Source organism: Adiantum capillus-veneris, chromosome 15 (assembly GCF_014529385.1).
Source record: "Adiantum capillus-veneris isolate H3 chromosome 15, ASM1452938v2, whole genome shotgun sequence".
NCBI lineage: Eukaryota > Viridiplantae > Streptophyta > Polypodiopsida > Polypodiales > Pteridaceae > Adiantum > Adiantum capillus-veneris.
This window is the reverse complement of record NC_140945.1, coordinates 8,608,569-8,629,572: the sequence shown is the minus strand read 5'-3', so window position 1 is coordinate 8,629,572 and position 21,004 is coordinate 8,608,569. Positions and strand designations below refer to the sequence as shown.

The window sequence follows — 21,004 nt, the reverse complement described above, 5'->3', positions numbered from 1 at the left end:
CGAGCTCTCACGAGACAGGATCGTCTACATTGCCCTTTGCTACTTTGCTCCCACAGGCTCCAGATTCGCCCCTATTGAGCAGGAGTCACCGTACGCATGCCTCACGGAGGAGATTATGGAGTACTCCACACTGGGTGAAGTCTTCCTTATGGGAGACTTCAATGCTCGTACGCGCAGTGAGCAGTGTGAGGCATATGACCACGAGGACCCAGAGGCACTACACACTCTAATTGAGGAGGCTACTATGAGAGATACAGCAGACAGAGCTCCAGTCACAGCCTACGGACGACATCTACTTCGACTTGGCTCCCAGCACCGTCTCGTTATTTATAACGGGATGGTCCAGTGGCCCACCTCAGGGGGCCTGACTTGTATGCCACATGGAGTTGCAGAGGGAGGGGGGAGTACAGTCGACTATATTCTGGGACCCAGGGAGGCTACACACCTTATCACATCCTTCACCATTCCACCCATACCCATCGGAGCCGACCACACATACCTCTCTTTCTCCATCACCGGAGATACCATCCCACACAGCTCCACAGCACACACTCCACACACCACCATCCATTTCACACATGAGCTAGCCTCTCTTTACGCGGCCGAGGTCGAGCATGGCCTATGCCTCCTCCACCCATCCACACCACTCTCAGTTCTCACATCACATATCTCTTCCGTTCTCCACACTTCAGCTATTAGCTCCTTTCCACACACCACTCACACAGGACGCACTCCCCCCCCCCCCGGGACTATGCCTCAGAACCGTTGGTATGATGATGAGTGCAGAGAGCTATACCGACGCCTCCGCGCACAGCGAGCCTTAGGAGAGATCACAGAGAGAGAGGCCAGACGGCATATGAAGACGCTGACACGCCAAAAGCGGCGAGCATTCGAAGAGGCACAGGAGCTTGAGCTATACCGCCTATTCATGAGCATGGATAGCGCGACGGCATGGCGCACCCTGCGCGAGCCACGTCCGACTACAGCTATTGAGGATCCACAGATATGGCATGATTATGCAGAGCGACTTTACGAGGTGCCAGGACAACCTCCTATCCCACAGCCACACGAGCCACGCCCCACGTGCTCCTCCTTCTTTACAGCACAGATGGTAGAGAGGGCCATACGCCACATGCAGCACAGACGATCAGCTGACCATACTGGATTACAGAGTGAGCACATCATTTATGCGGCCTCCACTATAGCCCCGTTGATTGCACATGTCTTCAACCGGGCTATAGGAGAGGGCTTCCCAGAGGAGTGGACACAGCACACCATAGTGCCTATCCACAAATCTGGCGACACCCTGGATCCAGGGAACTACAGGACTATCATGATTGGCCACACGATGGCCAAGCTATATGGAGCAGTACTTGAGGCACAGCTCAGCTACTACGCAGAGATCGAGGGTTTACGAGCTCCAGGCCAGGCAGGTTTCAGACGAGCTTTCTCCACCACTGATCACATCTTCGTTCTGCGCTGCCTCATTGATGGGGCAAAGGCGCGGAAGAAGAGGCTTTACTGCTGCTTTGTGGATTTCCGCAAGGCCTTTGACACAGTCCCACGCGAGAGACTCTTCCAGCGCCTTCACAGCATTGGGGTACCAACAGAGATGATTTGGGCCATATATGCTCTCTACGAGAAGGTGACGGGTCGAGTTCGTTGCCCAGGCGGTTTTTCAGAGACCATTGCTAGCACCATTGGTGTTAAGCAAGGATGCCCACTCTCCCCGACACTCTTTGGGCTCTACATCGACGAGATCTCCGACTACATACTGCGAGCAGGGGGAGAGGGGAGCGACTTGGCAGGTACTCCGGTCCACATCATGTTATATGCTGATGATATTGTGTTGATTTCAGAGTCACCCGAGGGCTTGCAACGCCATCTTGAGGCCTTGGACGAATTCAGCACACACAGGGGGTTGACTGTGAACCTTGGCAAAACCAAGGTTATGATCTTTCACACATCCAGTGCAGTGAGGAGCGCTGCCACCTTCACAGCAGAAGGAGGACAGGTTGATGTAGTCACCTCCTATGTCTACCTTGGCATCACATTCACCAGCCTACCAGGACCCTTCACTATGAGGCAGGCTGCTGCTGACAGGCTCACCCGAGGATATGCAGCTCTGGCCATGCTAGAGCGGAGATGCCACCAGGCACACTTTCAGGAACCCCGCACGAAGGGGTGGCTTTTCGACACCTTAGTCACCCCGGCCTTGATGTACTCGGCAGCAGTATGGGCACCAGGATTGACAGCTGACCAGTGGACACAGCTTGAGAGGCCACAGATATGTATGATCTCACGCTTGCTCCGCAGCAAGAAGACAGTGCCACATGACATTATTAGAGCCGAGCTCGCCACACCACCCATGGTGGTAGAGGCACTATTCCAGACAGTCTGCTTCATCCAGAGGATGAGAGAGCTACCTCCTGACAGACTTACTCGTAGAGCATTTGAGGCAGCTATACAGCTATCAGAGAGTGGGCATGAGAGAGCATGGTACTCACAGGTCAGAGCATGGTTTGAGGGACACGGTCTTGACATGGAGAGCCTACCACCTTTCCAGTACGACCCCCACTCACCATATGTTCACCTCTCTCGCAGTGAGAGGAACTTGGTACTGAGACAGGATCTGTGGCAGCTATACACTAGGAGAGTCTGGGAGTCACCTGGCTTGGGGACGAGGATGTCAGATTACAGAGACCAGTTTCTCACCATATTGTCTGGGGGGTTCATACAGAGACCACGCTACATGGACACATATATGCCACATAGCTCACGGGTGGCGATTGGTCAGCTGAGAGTGGCTTCACACAGGTTAGAGATTGAGATCGGGAGACATACTGGTGTCCCCAGGGAGGAGCGCGTCTGCAGAGCCTGCACAAAGGAGGTGGAGAGTGAGGAGCACTTTGTATGTAGATGCAGAGCATACACTGAGATCAGAGGCAGGTATGAGGCCCTATTCAGAGGACAGCCCACTCTCCGAGAGATCATGGACTCTCGGGATCAGAGACAGCTCGGACGGTTCTTACTAGAGATACAGAGCCATCGGGACACACTACTACAGCCACACACAGCTACACAGACAGAGGGGAGACAGTCGCAGCTCACAGACTTCTTTCAGAGGATTACCGCCCCTCCCCCACCAGACACTCAGAGGGGAGTGACACTCCCACAGGCGGAGGTGAGCCGAGCTAGACGACGACCACGAGTCACAGGCTACAGGGGCGCGCGCTCCCACCACCGACAGATCGAGGAGATCCGAGCCCGGGAGCGCCGTGCCACTGAGGAGCGAGTGGCCCGGATGAGGGCCGACCCGACAGCTTTCATCCGGGCAGCCTTGGCACCAGACCCGCCCATGTACCACATCTTACATCCCCCCATTAGTACAGGATGGAGCTAGATAGCTTGATGCATTCTCATGATTGTACTACCTTGAGCATATAGACATGCATATACCCCTAGAGATAGAGCTCCATCCCTCCTCAGATACCCCACTACCTACATTCAGTTCAGTTTTGTATCAGTTTTGTTTCATTTGTCTTTCCGATAGACGGATGACATACACACCATGTACATTTGATTTGTCTCATAGGCCGATTTCGGCCTGACATAGACGTTAAAAATCTTTCTTTCTTTCTTTCTTTCTCTCTCTCTCTCTCTCTCTCTCTCTCTCTCTCTCTCTCTCTCTCTCTCTCTCTCTCTCTCTCTCTCCATTAATATTACAATTCATTTCATCTCTCTCTCTCTCGATCTCCCTGCAACCCCCCAACCCCTTTAAGCTTTACATCCAGAATGTGAGTCTTTCCCCTGCTCTGTACAGTGATCTTTTTGTTGTAGGCATCCATGATTCCCTGTACACGAAATAACCAAGGAATACCTAACAACACATCACATCCGTCCAATGACATGATGTAAAATTCTTCAGCTTCTACATAGGACTGGATATGTAGGCGTAACTTTCCGATGATGGGTGTCACAGCCTCTGTATGGCAAGGAGATGCCAAACCTGCCTCTGCTGTATACCCCATCTCTTCAAGTCTGATTCCCAACTTTGAAGCCAATTCTGGGGAAATGAAGTTGGCTTTGGCACCCGGATCAAAAAAGATAAGCACTGTTTGATCTCTGACCTTCCCCCATGCTCTGCAAAGCTCACTTGCATCTGAATTTGGCTTGTCGCCCACCATATTTGGCACTAGACCAGCCATGGGCTTCTTTCCTTTCCTGTCCTCCTTGTCTTCAGAATCAGCTGGCCTTTTCTTTGTAGGACAATTGTAAGCAATGTGGCCAGGCTGCTCACAGATGAAGCATTTGTTCTCTCACCTCAGAACCTTCTTTTGCTCTTTCGACTTGCGAGGAAAACGTCTTTTCCATTTCTTTGCTGGTCCCTTTTCTGATTCAGCCGTAGCTTTGCCTTTCCCTACATTGGCCGGCTCCTGAGTCCCTTTAGGAACCTCATTGGGAACGTGCTTCTTCGCTGAATTTTTCTTGGCCGATCCTTCCTTGACGCCAGTATTGAATTCACAATCTTCTCCCTTGAGCAAACCATTGCCAGTGTTTGCTACCTCGATGAGCTGCGTCAAAGTAGTGACTTTGGTCTTCGTACAGTACTTTCTCAATCCTTTGGGTAGGCCCCAACAGTATTTTTCAATCTGTTCTGTCAATGGCACAAACCTATAGGAAGTTACTGGAAGTAGAGCTTTCCAAAACTTCCGATTGTAATCATCCAGATTCTTGCAGGTGGCAACATTAAGCTGGTGCCATTCTGTCATGACATCTGCTTCAAAGTCATCAGATAACCATGCTGCTGCAAAAATCTGCTTGAAGTAAATCCATGTGGACGGAGCTTGCCCTTGAAGCAATAAAGTTGTCCACCATTGTCCCGCATTCCCTGTCAAGAAAGTGGCTACCTTGCGGACCTTTGAAGCCTCTGTAAAGTTTCCCCCTGCATAGGGCTTGTCAAACTGCTGAAAGAATGAGTGAGCCTTCTTCGTGTCATCAAACCCTGTAAAGGTCATGAATGTCACACCTTTGCCACCTTCTTTATATGGAGTTGGCCTCTTCAGCGGCGTTAAGTTGTCATATGGAAGTGACTGAAACATGGGAACACTGTTAGGGTTCATTTGTGTTCCCTAACCGCAATTAAGTTGACCTGGAAATGCCATATTTGGCTACTGATTTGTAATTCCAACCATACCAAAATTTGCCCATGGCATCCCAAATTGGCCCTGAGTGCTTTGAAACCCTGGTAGCATGCCCGTGACACCATACATGGGTTTAGGCATCATCGTTTGAGCACCCCCGAACATTGTTTCTGGCGTATAAAACTGATTTCCAGGTGCATGACCAGCCATGCTCTGGAATACCGATCCACCTCCAAAATAGCCAGGGTGTACTGAAGGTGGTGGGAAGACTTGTTGCATAGCCTGTAGGTTGCTTCCCCGCCTATTAGAACCAGCTATAGGCTGCTGAAAAGTGGCTGGCTGAACTGGTACAGCTTGAAAGACTAGCATCTCAGCCACTTGTTCTTGCATCTTAGGCACAGGTTGTGGAGACTGCATGTTCTCCATCAAGTGTACATGTGTTTCCATTGACTCTGCAGTATGAATCACCTGTGCTCGAGCCTTAACAGGCTTTTGAATATGATCCAATGACCCAACTTGCTGATACAGAAGAGGAGGTTGCAGAAAGGCTAAAAACCTCGGGTTCTGCATTACTTGTGTGAACATCGCCACAGCAGTAGCCAACTGGGTCCTGAATATATCATCATCCGTCTGTGGTGGTCTTGAAGACTCACCCACTTCATGTGTCTGTTGACCCTGCGAAGAGGAAACCTCTTCAGTCACATCATCTGGTCTATCAGCCATAACTGCAATTTCTTGTGTTTGGTCTATGATCCCCTGTGTCTTCAAGCCCAACCTGACCAAGGCTCACTTCTATGGGAAAAAGTGATTTAATCTCGACGATGGAATCATGAAACCGGCCTGTACTTTCAAAAAGGGCGGTAGACCTTAGACTTGAACCTTATTTGCTTTAGCCCATTTAATTTGTCGCCCACTTTACCTGTACTTTCAAGACACAACAATGGGGAGAGGGATACAGGCTGCTAGATTGCACCTGTATGAGTAGACCAACACCAGATTGGCCCCTAACTTAGGCGCCCCTTTCGGTATTTCTTTATTGTTGAAAAGACGGAATAAACGTTGTGGTTCCCTACAAGCTGCCCCGCACAAGGTTGGTTGAATCTCAACTGTTCCGGCCTGATTTCGGCAACATAACTGTACTAGGACCCTTCACGGTCGACTTTCCCGACGCATACGGGCACTTAGCAAAACCTGGCGAGAATCTGCAGCACGCTGAATTCTCTGTTTTCAGCCCCGAAAATGCGCCAGATCACCTGTACAACGGTCCCCTCGCGTCCCCGAACCTCCTGGGGGTATTAGGGACCGTTTAGAGCCAAAACCCTAAACCTGCAAAAATACACAGCAGGCTGTAATTTACTGTTTCGGGCTCCGTTTCACGTGCCGGTCGCATCCGTAGGAAGTCATCGAGCTCCTGCACCTGTAGGGCTACTTGCCCTTTGAATCGGACGAGATTTCGGGCGTGAAACCTCTCCGAATCACCTATACCTGCGGGGGATTAGCCGCTAGCTAATCCAGTTCCTGTGCAAGAGGCTCTCGCCTTGGCAATCACGCATGAACCAACACAGCTGTACATTGGTCAATTGAAAAGCCCACTAGAGGGGCATAACATACTGCCATAGGGGAGAGAGAGGGCAGTGCGTAGCGTGCAGTGCATCACTCCTGGCACCGCACTGTACATAGGAGGGAAAGGAAGCACTCCATAGCTCTTAACCTGTGACAAAAAACTGCAAATGAGCCCCTCCCTCCTTCAAATTCAGCGCCACTTCTTCATGCATGAGGAAAGTGCACAAAAATGTGCCACTTGGCACATTTACGGCCTATTTCCCGTTTCGGGGTTGCCGCCTAAAAATCTCCCAACCGGTTGCCCAGTTGCTTTCACGGCAGAGTACTAAAATGTTCCCCTTGTCATTCCGGAGGTAATGACGCAAACACATTTTCAGGTCCCAAAATAGCAGTTCCCTAAATTTTAGGAGATGCTGCCATTGTATCTTTCTAGGTCATCTAACCCCCTTTATACACTGTAGCCACACCCAGAACTGAAATGTAGGCTCTGTAGCAAAGGATTCCACTTTGGCTAGTCAATGACCCCACTTTGGCTAACCATAGTCCTTGTCCAACCTTAGTGCTCTCTTGCCCTCAGGCCTGGACTCCTCTGAACAGCTCCACACTAGCTATGCAATGCAGGGTAGTTAGATTTCCCGAGGGGTGTTTCCAAAAAGTGAAAGTAAATAAATAATAAGAAAGAAATCAACAAAAAGGATAGATAGTAGTCACACGCTGGTGACAGAGATAGCCTGTAGACAAGAGACACGATCAGAGCACACAGGGTGGGGCTCAGGAGGAGTGGCAGTGTTATTCAAGGAGGGTTTGCAGCCATTGATACATATAGCTCGCAGGGATGAGCAAGCTAGGTACATGTGGGTGAGATTGAGAGCAGAGACTGGCAGATATCTCTACATTGCTATTTGCTACTTTCCGCCGAGTACGTCCGTATATGCACCACCCACAGGACAGTACCCCTTCTCTATTTTGGATGATGACATATGGGAATTCTCCAGAGATGGCGACATTATCATTCTAGGGGACTTCAATGCTAGGACTGTCCATCATCAAACAGTCTTCTATGATTATTCAAAGGAGATGTTGAGAGAGCTAGATGTTGCAAAGACTAGCCTATCAAGATTTTCACAAGATGGGGAACATACAGAGTATGGACGGCACCTGATAGACATGGGGACCGCACATGGATTGGACATCTTGAATGGCCTACAGAGATTTCCTGTTGCGGGAGGCTTCACATGCTTTCCACACAGACATGGAGCCAGCACAGTGGATTATGTCATGGCACAGCCAAGCCTCATCTCTAGTATCCAGGATCTCATAGTTGGGCCCAGACCTGTTGGGGTGGGGTGGATCATGCTATGGTGTCGTTGACCATCTCTTTCCAATTCAGCGTAGCACACAATCCACGGGTGGCAGCTCCTACTCGCTATACCTTCACGCAGGAGACGGATTCGGTATACGTAGACGGGATCTACAGACGCCTAAGCATTGAGGAGCCAGGGCGACCTCTGGGGGAGCTTACTACTATACTGACACAGACATTACATGATGCAGCAACAGAGGCGTACCCACACACCCAGCCCGAGCATAGACGCCGTTTTAGGAGCATGCCTCAGAACAACTGGTATGATGAGGAATGCTGCGAAACCAGAGCTAGACATCAGAGGGAGGTGCTTTTGGGGGACAACACTCACAAACAGTCACAGATTGACTTCCGACGTCTAGTGCGGCGGAAAAAGAGGGCATTTTTGGCTCAACTAGAGCAAGATCTCTACCAGCTATTCTTGAGTCAGGACTCATGTGAGGCATGACGGCTCTTTCATGAGTTGCCCCCCCCCCCCCCCCCCCCCCCCCCCCCCCCTGCCATTACCTCTACAGAGACTTGGGGTCAGTACGCATCAACTTTGTACACAATTTCTAGACAGCCGCCCCTTCCCGACCCATGCCCACACACATGTGCTTTTTTCACCGCCGAGATGGTGAAGAAGGATATTGACAGGATGAGGACTGGCAGAGCATATGATCATGATGGCTTGGTGGTTGAGCATTTCATGCATGCCAAAGATCTACTAGAAAAGCTTCTAGCAGTCATGTTTAACCGTGCCATGTGCGAGGGCTGGCCTGATACCTTGAGCTTATCTACAATTGTACCTATTTTCAAATCAAGAGACCCGATGGAGCCTGGGAACTATCGCACTATCATGATTGGACACACATTGGCACGGTTGTACGCATCCATTCTTGAGCAGCAGCTGAGTAGATGGGCAGAGAGAGAGGGAATGCGTGCAACTGGACAGGCAGGGTTTAGAAGAGGTTTTTCTACCCTTGACCATATCTTGACACTCAGGGCCATCATCGAGGAGGGCAGATCCCGTGGGAGACGGATCTATTGTAGCTTTGTGGATTTCCGCAAAGCACTTGACACTGTACCCAGAGCTAGACTAATGCGCAGATTACAGGAGATGGGAGTACCCACAGAGCTAATTTGGGGGATCATGGCATTGTATAGATCAGTAGTAGGGCATGTACGCACTTCAGAAGGTCTTTCTACACCGGTTCACTCAACTATTGGGGTGAGGCAGGGCTGCCCGCTCTCTTCTACTTTGTTTGGGATGTATGTGGATGAGGTTTCTGCCTACATTGAGAGACATGGGGATAGGTGCACCGCTGGCGGGGACATGGATCCCGCTATAGTTATACGTTGATGATATTGTGTTGATCTCCGACTCTCCGGAAGGGATGCAACGTCATTTGGATGCTTTGCATAGGTTTGCCCATGAAAGTGGTTTGTTTGTCAACCTTGGAAAAACCAAGGTCATGATATTTAATACCACCCCACAGTGGATCAGCAGGTCAGCGCCCGCATTCACATACGGCCAAGAGAAGGTGGAGTATACGGATGCTTACACTTACCTTAGAGTGGTTTTTAGTGGACCAGCATTCTCGTTAACGAGAGCAGCAGAGACTAGATTGACCAGAGCCCATTCAGCATTGGGTAGATTGGAGAGGATGTGTTCACAGGCTGAGTTTCAGGAGCCTCGGACGAAGCTCTGGCTCTATGACACACTAGTGGCTTCTGCATTGCTCTATGGAGCTGAGATATGGGGGCCTTCATTGGATCGTCACAGGAGGACATGTCGCACTGATGGATGGGGGGACATGGAGAAGCCCCTGGTCTCTATGATCTCGCCGCTCATTAGAGCCAAGGCCTCAGTACCACGTGCCATTATCCAAGCAGAGCTAGCTGCCCCCCAACTAGTAGTTGAGGCGCTCACTAGATCTGTCTCCTTCACCACGGTACACTTGGGCACTCTGGGCACAAACCAAAACTGGATTGATGTGTCAGACCCCTTTTTTATGTTTTGTGGTGTAGCTCTTGCGAGTATTTGTGTATGTTTAAAATATGTTGCAATAGTGCATGCTCATGTGAACAAGGATGTACAAAGTTCACTGAGGTTGGGAGATAAATGTCTGCAGCATTCTCTCATTGTTAAATGTCACATATATAGCGCCTGACTTTGCTGTAACAGTTGATGAAAGGTTTCTTGGGTTTTTTCAAGACAAGTGCCCTTCTCTAAGGGGTATATGTAACAAGCTACTGACGTGGCAAAGCCATTACAGGACACAGCCAAAGCAAAGCCCGCAGGATGCTCAAAACTAACACCCAAATCTGACTTCAGATTTCCATGAATTCTGTCGCAATTAGCAGGCTGTAGGGACACTGATGACGTGGCAGGTTGCACGGGATTGCTGATGAGGCAGTACTTCCCGGCAAATGGCTGTGTGGTTAATTAGCAGAGCTTTTCAGCCGCTTATCGGGCCAAAGTGCTTAAAAATTCAAGGCCTCAGTGTCAGTTGTACTCCAATTATATGTGCGGTCACATAGAGCAGTTGTAAACTCTTAATAGTTAATAAAGAAATAGCGCCAAGGGCGCTCAACTTAAAGGCCACTACTCTCGACTCAAGTGAAGTGTAAAGTCTCTATGTTCTTTGAAGTACATTTCCAGTCATATCATTGTTTTTTATGTCACAATGTAGGGCCAGCTGGTTACATGCCCCAGGATGTCATGGATTTCCACATCATCCTGTGTTAGCCCTGGACGCTTGGCTACATCTACAAACGAAGCCTTCTTGTACACACTCATTTGAATAATCAATTTATGCTGTCATTTGCAATCTCTCTATTATGAATGGTTCATTAGTGCTGCCACCTTAATCCTCTCTCTCACATGGCGAGTACAGATGAGGCCAGGTACATGTCAACTATCTGACACAAAGGTGATCCACATTGCACTATGTTACTTCCCGCCAAAGGGGTCTACATATGCCTGATCCGAGACAAACAGCCACACAAAGGAGGGAGCACATGCTAGAAATGCTAGAGTGGAGGAGATTTTTATTTTTATTTTTGGGTGGGGAAGGTGGGGGGGGGGGGGGGGGGGGGGGGGGGGGGGGGGGGGGGGGGGGGGGTTGCATTGAAACAGAACAAACATAGGTCAACATGCTCTATATTGACTGGAGACATCCTACAGTTCGCAAAGGAGAGAAAGATGATTAGAGTGGGAGACTTCAATGCCCGCACAGAGAGCCCCAAGTGTAATAATTCGTTTGTGAGGACCCTATTCGCTTGCAGACCTTAGATCCGAACACTACCGTACACAAATCCGAGGTCTGTATGAAGCTATCATGTCACGAAGGCTTGCTTCACATGGACCCTCGGCACCCCTATCCATATTTACCTCGGAGCTTTCTAACCTACTACACTCAGCTGTTTCGATAGAGGCCTTCCCATACAGCAACTATACCAGTTCCTGCCTGTATTGGAACTATTCCCCTGAACAAATGATGAGTGCAGACAACTTAATAGACGCCTCCATGAGCAGAGACTATTGGGACAACCAGGCCCGACGTGAGATGCGCACTCTTACTAGATGAAAGAGACGTGCTGATGAGGAGGCACAGCAGTAGGACCTAGTACAGAGTCTCGCATAGCTTGGCATGAACTACATAAGCAGAGCCCCCCTACCCTCAATAAGGATCCTGCAGTGAAGCACACCCATGCAGGGCAATATCATGTACAAAACCAGCCCCCTATACCACAGCATACAAACCCACAACTGAGGGCCCGCCAGTTTTTCACAGAGGGCATGGTACAAAGAGCGTTACAAAGGTTACAGAATGGGAGAGCCTCTGGCCATAGCAATCTTCTCCAAGATCTTTCCTCTATACAGCTAGGACCATGTCGTACTTCATCGCTGACATCTTTAGCACGGCTCTAGCTCAGGGTCTCCCCACCTCTTGCACTATGCATATTATATATAGGGCATTTAAACAAGGCAAAGGACCGCATGGACCCTGCCAATTACAGCCTACGCGATTGTCATGATTGGCCACATGCTGGCCAAAATTTATGGGGCAGTTTTGGAGTCTGAATAGCGCACTTATGCAGAGCCCAAGGGCATCACTTTGAGAATCTTTTTGAGTCCTCTCACCGAGTAAATGTTGTTCGTACATAAGATTTTAATTTTCTTAGTATTTTAGACCAATAGCTCCATAAGATTCACCAACCAGATGTATCAAGAAACTGACCAGCTGGAGGTACAATAAAGGAGATTGCAGAGAAAGTAAATAGACAAGACGAGGCAAGAAAAACTTGACAAAATGATTCTACAAATGCCAGCTTTCCATATTATGCACAAGGAAACTATAAAAACAAAACAAAGTCTTCTCTATGAACAGAACAAAGAACACCATTCATCAAAACAAAGTTCTCAGTAGATGCACTGGGGTTTGGTGAAACTCACATGACGATCAATAAGAACCACTGTATCAATCTCTGAAATTCCTGTCTGGCATCAATTAAGCAAGAGTAAAGCTAGAGTTGAAGGAAAATCACTAAATTAAGGCCCACTAAGAAAACCCATACCCCATAAGTTGTTCCAGGATATTCTTGACGCATGTGTTTTAACATGTCAGAGACCTGTGATGCTGCTTTGCCCTTGGCTTTCACATTAGGAATAATTCCAAAGGAGAGCTACAATGCAAAAGAAAATCAAGAAATCAAAAATGTAAGCATCTACATCCCTTTAAACGACAATCCTAGGTCCAAATTCATCCTATGCTCATAATCTTATACTTTTAATCACCTGTAAGTTGGTGATCGCTCGAGCAACATACCACAGCCCACTAGAATCCCCATCAACTCTATAATCCTAGTTGTTTATTCATTACGTCCACAGATGAGAATCTTTAATTGATGTTGGTGTAAAAAACTGGTGTTTTGACACCAAAAAAGCCTTACTTTGTATGCTGTGTCAAGCTCTAGAGAAAGGACATCTTCATCAAATGGAATAAAGTGTAAAGGGAATTCGCCTGTTGTTACATCATCAAGGACCTGCTCATCCTCCAAGACCTATACATGTAGACCCAATAGATGACATACCTTATAGTAAGCAGTGAAATCTGGACACAATCAGGAAACCAAGAATGCACCTACAAATATCGTGCAAGCATATTGCAAGGGATGTGTAACATTTCAAAAGTCAAATCTCATTTGCCAATGATTGAGAGAAGTATGGTGCATCATTTGATCTGTCTTTCCAATTGAGGATGCAACCTTCAAGTACCCAGAACGTCGTATATATGTAAACCATCCTCTCATGTTCGATGTCTAAGTACACTAACTTTTTCACAAGTTTGCTGGATGAGCAAAATGAAAAAGCATAATAAAATCTACTTGGATCCATTGCAAGAAAGACAAAGTACTTCTATATGCATGAGCTTAGTACATTATATGAAACATACATCCCAAATGAGTTTTCTCGCAATCAAGAATCTAAGCACCAAAAATTAGAGACGTGTCACCTTTTGGCAAACCCTTGTGCACCTAGGCATGAAGTAGATGAAATAACTCTTCTGTACTCGTAGCTCTTTGTCATGCTTGATTTGCTCTGCAATTCCTTTCATGAGACTGATACGGGGCCGCACAAGGTACAGAACATTCTCACACTCTGATTGCACTGGTTCTGCTGAAAGATGAAAAAGATTTTCCACTCCATGCTCCTAAAAAAACATCAAGAAAACACAGTGGACAAGCATGAAATAGTGCCACACATTGAGCTGTCAACTTGAGCATTCCAAAAATTCAACTGAAAAAAAATGCACCTTGCTACAGAAACAAACACCTGAATTGCTCCATTAAGTTTTGTAGGTGTACGCATCAATGGGGGCAAGAGATTGCTGATAAAAAGCTAATCTATTTCCCATAAGTCCACAGCTAGAGTGATTATCAATTAAGGACGAATTGTTCATAAAATGATATCAATTTAGGCATGAATCTTTATGATGTATGCTCTTACTAGCCGTGATTATAAGCTTGATTAGTAGCCTTTTTTACCTCACCCTTCTGTTAGAGTTATACCTTCATGTCTAGTGGTGGCTTCAGTATCTCTCGGGAGCAGATTAGGGAGTGGGGGCTGTTTTGTGGCTGTGCCCGAGTCTCTATTTATCTGCAGTTTTCCCTTATATGCCCGGCAAGAAACCAAATGGTCCCCTGTGCCAGTTTATCATCACTTGAGATGATGTGGCATATTTATGGGGCACTCACTTATTTATTCAGTGCAATTTGTTGGAAAGTAGGTAGGGCAACCTAAGGGACTCCATATATATGGACCCCTACCCCTTTGTACTTTCACATTGAGTCATTGCAAAGTATTGCCAGAGAACCTTTTTGTCTCCTCTCTCTAGCATTTTTCTCATGCACCTGTGATCTCTCTCTCTCTCTCTCTCTCTCTCTCTCTCTCTCTCTCTCTCTCTCTCTCTCTCTCTCTCTCTCTCTCCGTTCAACAGCGTGTATGCGACAACAGGACTGCAAGTGCAGGTGGGCGCGAGAGGCAGCAACAGGGGTGCAATATCATACTGCAGTAGCAGACTCACATCAAAGGCTTCTCAGCAAGGTCACCTGACAGGCTCACGCCAACCTTCTGGGAGCAGCTTGTAGAGCGGCGCGTTGCATGACGGTGCAAGACCTGTGGGATCACGCTGAAGGTTGCTACTTGGATCTAGGAGGTTGGACGTTGGTGCATTTGAGGACAATTTCAGAGACACGGACATTGTATTCTTCTCAGAGACTCACCGGGCCCCTGGACAGGTGATGCCACATGTGGTGGGATATAGATGGGAGACAGCCCACAGGACAGCTACGAGATCTGAGCATGGGAGTAGAGGTTCAAGAGGAATAGCAGTGCTATTTAGAGAGGAGCTACAGCCACTACTACATATTGTACGGAGAGATGAGCATGCTAGATACATGTGGGTGACACTGAGAGCTGACACGAGTCGATTTCTATACATTGCCATATGTTACTTTCCTCCCAGTACGTCAGTATATGCTGCATCCAGAGGGCAGTCGCCTTTCTCTATACTAGACGATGACATATGGGAGGGATGGAGATATCATTTTCCTAGGGGACTTCAATGCCCGAACGGGCAACTCTCAGACAGTCTTCTACGACACTTCAGATGAGATGCTTAGAGAGCTGGATGTGGGTGAGTTGGGGCTTGACAAACGCTCACATGACAAAGAACAGACAGAGTATGGGAGATACCTATGGCGATGACGACTACACATGGGTTAGCCATACTTATGGCTTACAGCGATTTCCTGGAGCAGCCGGTATCACATTTCCACACAGACATGGGGCCAGTACAGTCGACTATGTTATGACACAGCCGAGCTTTGTCCTTGCATTCAGGATTTCACAGTGGGAGCCAAGCCAGTGGGCGTAGCAATGGATCATGCTCCCTTGACAGTGTCCGTTTCATTTCAGTAAAGTATAGCCCAGACATCAGGAGGCAGGTCACACACCCGTTATACATTTACACTAGAGACTGACTCCGTTTATACAGAGATCTCAGATGGTCTATGGGAAGGCACAGCTAGCACAGCTGGTACAGGCCTCTCAGTGGAGGAGTGCACCTCTCTACTGACTGAGACACTGCACGGTGCTGCATCAGTGGCATACCCACACACTCAGCCGGGCAGGAGACGACATTCCCGGAGCATGCCCCAAAATAGTTGGTATGATGAGGAGTGCAAAGAGATGAGAGCCCGGCTTCAAAGGGATCTTCTTTTAGGAGTCATCACTTATAGACAGTCTCGGATTGCTTCCCGGCTCCTTGTCCGACGGAAGAAGTGAGCTTACCTGGCTCAGATGGAGCGAGACTTATACCAGATGTTCTTGAGTAGGGACTCAAGAGAGGCGTGGCGACTCTTTTCATGAGCACTCCCCTCCCCCCGTGATTATTTCACCTGATGTGTGGGGCCAATATGCGACATCGTTATATACGGTTCCTGGACAGGAACCCCTTCCAGACCCTACAGAACCATGCCCAACTACGAGCACCTTCTTTACCACTGGGATGGTACAGAGGGCCATTGACACGATGAGGACCGGGAGGGTATATGATCATGACGGTCTAGTAGCGGAGCACTTTATACATGCTAGGGTTATGTTGATGGAGGTTCTTGCAATGTTGTTCAATCGTGCCATGTGTGAGGGGTTACCTGAGACTCGGACGTTGCCTACTATTGTGCCTATCTTCAAGACAGGTGATCCTACAAAGCCTGGAAACTACCGTACTATTATGGTTGGACACACATTGGCACGGTTGTATGCATCCATTCTTGAGCAGCACTTGAGTAATTCGGAAGAGGGTGAGGGTGTACGAGCAAAGGGTCAGGCCGGTTTCAGGAGGGGTTTCTCCACTCTTGATCGTATTCTCACACTCAGAGCCATCGTTGAGGAGTGCAGGTCACATGGGAGACGGATTTATTGCAGCTTTGTGGATTTCCGCAAAGCATTTGACATGGTACCGAGAGCTCGATTGATGCGCAGACTACAGAAGATGGGGTGCCCATAGACTTGATTTGGGGGATTATGGCTTTGTACAGATCAGTGATGGGACATATACGCACTCGGGAAGGGTATCTAATTTAGTTCACTCTACTATTGGGGTGAAACAAGGCTGCCCATTGTCTCCTACTCTATTTGGTATGTATGTTGATAAGGTATCTGATTAGATTGACAGAGAGGGTGACAGAGGTGCCCAGCTGGCAGAGACGTGGATCCCATTGTTGTTATATGCTGTCGTTATTGTGTTGATATCTGACTCACTAGAGGGTATGCAGCGACATTTGGATGCACTACACAATTTTGCAGAGGATAGTGGATTGTGTGTAAACCTTGGTTTTACCAAGGTTATGGTGTTTAACACCACACCACAGTGGATCAGGAGATCAGCACCTACTTTCACATATGGTCAGGAGAATGTGGAGTTTACGGATGCATACACTTCCCTGGGGGTAATCTTTATTGGGCCGAGATTTTCTTTGAGAAGAGCAACAAAGACTAGACTGACTAGAGCTTATGAGGCTTTGGGAGGATTAGAGAGGATGTGTTTGCACGTTCAGTTCCAGGAACCTAGGACAAAGTTATGGCTCTTTGATACTTTGGTTGCCTCTACTATGCTATATGGGGTGCAGGTTTGGGGACCTTCTATAGGCCAAGATGGTTGGAGACGTATGGAGAGGCCCTTGGTATCTATGATCTCTCGCCTTATTAGAGCCAAGGCCTCCGTACCGCATGATATCATTCGAGTGGAGTTAGTTGCCCCCCCTATGGAGATTGAGGCGCTTACCAGATCAGTCTCCTTTGTACACAGCCTATGGGATACTACCAGAGATAGATAATAGATATGCCAGGTTGGCCCTAGAGTCCTCCAAACAATTAGCTCTACAAGGGGATACATCATGCTGGTATGCACAGATGACATCATGGTTTCAGACACATGGCCTCACCATGGACAGGCTGCCTCCTTTTCAGTACTCTCTACAGGCACCTTGACGTCTCTGACACGGGTGGAGATTACTAGACTCATTCGTCAGGATCTGATCCAGCTGGACACGAGGAGGACATAGATAGAGGCGGTACACGAGTTGGGCACAAAGATGGCATTTTATATAGAGCATCTTCTCCACCTCACAGGAGATGGGTTTGTGATTCGACCTAGCTGTAAGGACAAACATCTTTCTCATGGTTTGCGTTCTGCCATTGGCCAGATACGCACATCCTCACATCAGCTCGAGATTGAGACTGGCAAATTCAAAGGGATACCAGCAGATAGTAGGATATGCCGCTTATGTCATCTAGAGCCAGAGACAAAGTTACAATACATATGTCATTGCACAATGTACTATGAGATACGAGGCCGTTTTATTGTCTATTCAGAGAGGGTTTTGGGCCTCTATCTAGGGTCATGAGTTATGAGAATCAGAGATGTCTTGGACTGTATCTAGTTGAGTTACACAGGCATAGAGTGTCACATGACACATCCAACCCTATGTGTCCGTGGACAAGCTACAGCATGATCAAGGTTCAGTCAGTCAAGTCAATCTAGAATAAGAAGTGATCTGGCACTTTGTGAGTCTGTTCGCAGACCGTGCATGTCCAGACACTTAGTGTAGATGCATATCCTCTGGTTGCACACAGCATGATCATAAGCATTCCCATCAGAATCCATCACAAACCTTCAGGGGAATTTTCCAGTGCATTTAGCCTATTTTCCCTATTTTTGACATTTTTCACTTATTATTTTTAAATGACTTTTGTTGGAAAGTAGGTGGGGCAAATTGAGTAAGTTTGTATATAAGCAAACCTAGACTAGCACTAATTGGCATAAGAGGCAGCAGGAGCATTCGCTCAACAAGCAACTTCTCAGCAGAACCCCAAGCCCTAGCGTTTTTGCTCCATAGCAACCACCTAGCGTTTTTGGACTAAATCAGCCAGCGTTTTTGCTCTTGCAGATCTCTGGCGACGGAAGACTCAACAAGAGACCTAGCGTTTTGCAGTTGCATGCCATCCGGCGATAGCAGAGCCATTTTCAGCCCTAGCGTTTTTTATTTGCAGATCAGCCCTTGCGTTTTGCGGATTTACCGCGACGGAACGTCAAGAACCATCAGCGTTTTCAGTTTTCAGCAGTTACACATCGCAAAAGAAGTCCCGAACCTCGCAGATCTCACCTTCCCGCAGCAGTTCCTCGCCGCATGATCAGTTTCCGCAAGGCTTACAGTTTCAGCCCGGAAAACGCAGATTTCAGTATCTGCGTTTTCAGCACGTCGTTGCCATCCACATCGTCATTGACATAGAGTCAGAATTCAGCAGATAAAGATTTGCAAAGTTTCAGCCCTTAGCATTTCCAGATTCAGCCCCGTCTCGTCGTCGTCCTCATCGTCGTCGACATCGTCGGCCAGTCCAACCATTGTAGAGATTTGTGCAATCGTAAGTAGACCGCTCTCGCCATAGAGAGTGGGGCCTTCGGAGGAGGGTTTAACAACATTCTGGTGTCGTTTCTCTTCTCTCTCTATCTCTCAGTCTCAGCACCTTCATTCACAGTGTTCATCCACTTTGTTTGTGTCCATTGCACTCTCTCACTAAAGGAATGGAAGGCTCTCCCTTCCGTAAGTAAAAGGAACCCTTGAGCACAGTTCGGAGCACTCATCTTGAGCAAAGTTCAACATAGAGACACTTTACTGAGGAGAGCTGGAGAGAGACAGTCCCAAAGACAGATTATAGATTTCTTTACACTAGATATTGGACACCAAGAGAAGCAGCCACCATTGCAAAGCTCTGCTGGCACTCATACTACCACTACTGGCATTCGCATAGACTGAGCATTAGAGCTAGGGAGATCTAGACGATCGCAATTGAGGAGAGGAGCTACACAGTATCAACGGAGACTACAACAGAGGATTCGAGCCATACTTTCTCGACGTCCAGAGTGCAGATGAGGAGGATGGATCTCTACCATATGTTCCCCCCCCCCCGGTCACATGACACATCCAACCCTATGTGTCCGTGGACAAGCTACAGCATGACCAGGGTTACGTTGAGTCAAGTCAGTCTAGAATAGGAAGTGATCTAGCACTTTTGTGAGTCTGTTCACATACCGTGCATGTCCAGACACTTAGATTAGATGCATATCCTCTGGTTGCACACAACATGACCATCAGATTCCAGTCAGATAACATCAGTAGCATTTCTACAATGCATAGACCTATTTTCCCTATTTTTGACATTTTTCACTTATTATTTTTAAGTGACTTTTGTTGGAAACTAGGTACGGCAATTTTGCTAAGATAATATATAAGCAAACTAGAGCTAGCACTTTCTGGCAGAAGAGGCAGCAGGAGCACCTTGCTCAACAGGCAACTTCTCCAGCAAGACCCCCCACATCAGCAAGGCTAGAGTTTTTGCATCTGCAAGGACCTAGCATTTTCATCCACAGGCAGCCTGGCGTTTTGTGCACAGCAAATCAGCCCCGGCAACCGCAAGGCAGAACAAGAAGCCTGCGTTTTGCATTTGCAGGACATCCAAAACGCATTTGCAGGACATCCGGCAGAAGTAGAAGAATTTTCAGCACTAGCGTTTTTGCATCTACAAGGCCCTTCAACGTTTTTGCAGATCTTCGCTACGGAATCTCCACAAGCACCGGCGTTTTCAGTTTTCAGCAATCAGACTCCGCAGTAGAAGTCCCGAACCTCGCAGATCTCACCTTCCCGCAGCAAATCCTCGCCGCACGGTTAGATACTTCGAAGCATCTGCGTTTTCAGTGCATCGTCGTCGTCACATCGTCACCGACATAGAGTCAGAATTCAGCAGAGAAAGATTTGCAAATTTCAGCCATTAGCATTTTCAAATTTCAGCCCATCTCGTCGTCGTCCACATTGTCGGCAAGTCCAAGCATTGTAGAGATTTGTGCAATCATAAGTAGACTGCTCTCGCCATAGAGAGTGGGGCCCTTGGAGGAGGGTTTGACAACTTTCCGGTGTCGTATTCTCTTCTCTCTCTATCTCTCAGTCTGAGCACCTTCACGCACATTGTCCATTCACTTTGTTTGTGTCCATTGCACTCTCTCATTAAAGAACGGAAGGCTCTTCCTTCCCTAAGAACAAGGAACCTTGAGCACAGTTCGGAGCACTCATCTTGAGCAAAGTTCAACATTCACTTCCGCTGCACCTTGCATTGGTATCAAAGCTTTGGTAGTGTTATGTATCAGTCAACGAAAGAACCACAAGAAATTTTTTTGCTTGTTGAGGTCGCACGAACCCAAGTTCACTTGGGCGTGTCGATTCCTAATTGTGTTTTTGAAGAGTGATAGGAAAACCAAGAAAGAAGGGCTTGTCCAGCCTCCCCTTAACTCTCTTTTCACTCATTGAGAGCGGACGGTGCACTTAGCGG

General features: G+C 47.9%; 1 protein-coding gene across 2 annotated transcripts in view; it reads right to left on the bottom strand.

Annotated features, from left to right (window-relative positions):
* The window catches only part of ATVPS33 (Sec1/munc18-like (SM) proteins superfamily), a 191,046-nt gene that overhangs the window by 117,165 nt on the left and 52,877 nt on the right, over positions 1 to 21,004 (bottom strand). For both annotated transcript variants that reach the window (XM_086530014.1, XM_086530013.1), the window contains exons 4-8: positions 13,572 to 13,769; positions 13,009 to 13,119; positions 12,854 to 12,919; positions 12,634 to 12,741; positions 12,512 to 12,556 (exon numbers count right to left, since the gene is read on the bottom strand). In XM_086530014.1, coding sequence (XP_086386140.1) covers positions 12,512 to 12,556; positions 12,634 to 12,741; positions 12,854 to 12,919; positions 13,009 to 13,119; positions 13,572 to 13,769 — 528 coding nt within the window. The remainder of the gene's footprint in view (positions 1 to 12,511; positions 12,557 to 12,633; positions 12,742 to 12,853; positions 12,920 to 13,008; positions 13,120 to 13,571; positions 13,770 to 21,004) is intronic.